At 50.0% G+C, this 2,042-nt stretch overlaps 1 protein-coding gene across 1 annotated transcript; it reads left to right on the top strand.

Annotated features, from left to right (window-relative positions):
- Positions 1 to 459: 459 nt before the first annotated feature.
- Positions 460 to 2,010, top strand: Pmar_PMAR027444 (dimethyladenosine transferase, putative; the record flags this gene model as incomplete). The annotated part of the gene is made up of 9 exons (XM_002766172.1): positions 460 to 522; positions 671 to 762; positions 810 to 897; positions 947 to 1,064; positions 1,107 to 1,252; positions 1,300 to 1,398; positions 1,444 to 1,518; positions 1,562 to 1,729; positions 1,795 to 2,010. 9 exons carry the CDS (start codon positions 460 to 462, stop codon positions 2,008 to 2,010), a joined length of 1,065 nt encoding a protein of 354 aa, XP_002766218.1.
- Between the last annotated feature and the right edge of the window lie 32 nt (positions 2,011 to 2,042).

Genomic DNA, 2,042 nt, shown 5'->3' with positions numbered 1-2,042 from the left:
TCGGATGGCCCTCTTCCACCTGGAGCCCATGAGGAGGTCCGAGTGGGATCACCAGTGTCAGCCCATGGGTGTGTCTAGGTTCTGCTCCCTCGTTGCTTGGGGAACGTCGTTTACCTGAGGTGAATTACCTCCTATCTGAAGGGCTTGGAATATCCGAGACAGAGCGTATAGTGCCACTATAATAGTGGTGGCTGAACACCCGTCCTAGGACGAAGTCCTGATCTATGGACCTTGGCCATTGGTGTCAATGTTGAGGACTATACGAGGGTTGTGGATAGGACACAATGCATCCGTTTTCTCTATGGATGACCCAAATTGGCTCACCCAATTTACAAACTCTACAGCACCGCTATTGATAACAACTATTCTCATCACCCGTCACATTACCACACTGAACGTCTCGGTATTTGGTTCCAATATTGTGTCGACTGTTTCCACTACGGTTAAGCGTCCGTCGCTATGATACGTCGACCAGCAGCCTCTCGCGGCGTCCATCGATCGAGCCCAATCGGCGTTATAAAGGTGAGGTGCAAACACCTGCGTTTTCATGAGGGAAATATTCATCACGCCATCTACTTATCCCTGCCTGTCTCCACTCCATAGTATAGTAAGGCTGTTCATGTATACGCTTTGGACTCGTTTTCTTTCACATTGAACTTCCTCTTGCCAGGCCCCTGGTTCCAACAAGAATACCCCTCCCCGAGGTGCTGGCCAAAAGGCTGCAGGCGGCGGAGGCGGCCTGGCGTTGCCTCTACAGAAGAAGTCCGTACAATAATCCGTTGTGTAGCCGTCTCGCACTATTCTGGTAGGTTCGGCCAACATCTACTGAAGAATCCAGGGATCCTTGACAAGATCATCGAGGCCAGCGACATCAAGAGCACCGATACCGTGCTTGAGGTGGCCTCTTGCATGTTGCTTCCAACGTGTGATGATATCTGTATGTCAGATTGGTCCTGGTACTGGTAACTTGACCATGCGCCTATTGGAGTTGGCAAAAAAAGTGGTGGCCTTGGAGATTGACCCTCGTATGGCTGCTGAGGTTAAAAAGCGAGCGCAGACGGCTGGTGAGAAACTCAGTTTTGGTATCACCGTATTGGATATCATAGGTCGGATGAATCTGAAGGTCATCGAGGGCGACGCTTTGAAAACTCAGTTCCCAGTTTTCGACGTTTGCGTGGCCAACTTGCCATATCAGATATCCAGTCCGTTTACCTTCAAGCTCCTGGCTCACAGGCCTGTCTTCAGATGCGGGGTATGGGAGCCTATAGGCTTCTTTAGGTCATCTTTGTCTGTGTATAGGTCATCATGTTCCAGAAGGAATTCGGCGAGCGTCTTGTTGCCAGAGTTGGAGAGGATAACTACGGTCGATTGGCCATCAACTGTCAACTCTTTTCCAAGGTGGCAGCGTCCTTACACTGTGAGTCTTATTGTTGATTCATTCAGGTCACTCGAGTGTGTAACGTCTCTAAGGGAAGCTTTAACCCCCCGCCTGAAGTCGACTCGATGATCGTTAAATTCGTAAGTACGTTGACTATCGAGTCGTTCTTATTGCTTTTAAAAGGTGCTTCATAAGGATCCTATCAATGTGGACTTCCCAGAGTTCGATGGACTCCTAAGAGTTGCCTTCACTCGCAAGAACAAAACACTGCATTCGTCGTTCATGAACAAGGCCGTGGTTAAAGTTTTAGAGGATAACTACAAAACCTATTGTTCTCTCCATAGCCAACCTGTGAGCTGGGGCCCCCAGCCTGGGGGACAGATAGTTGCAAGTTAAGAATCGTCTCGGGCTTGCAGGTTCAACACCAAGGCCCGGCGTTCAAGGCCCACGTCGAGAACACATTGCGGGCGTCGGGACTGGCAGAGTCACGCGCCATAAAAATAGATATCGACCAGTACCTTGCCTTACTGTTAGAGTTCCACCGCAACGGTATTCACTTCGTGAACGTCTCGGATCCCTCAGCGACCAACAAGGCCAGCACCGACATTTTCTCTATGGAAGTTGACTCCTGAGTTCTACCGCTTCACGTACCAGCCTGTAACGT

The sequence above is a fragment of the Perkinsus marinus genome (assembly GCF_000006405.1).
Source record: "Perkinsus marinus ATCC 50983 genomic scaffold scf_1104296973550, whole genome shotgun sequence".
In the NCBI taxonomy this organism is placed as follows: Eukaryota; Perkinsozoa; order Perkinsida; family Perkinsidae; genus Perkinsus; species Perkinsus marinus.
Note: the sequence above shows the minus strand (reverse complement) of the source record. Positions and strands in the feature narration are given on the sequence as shown.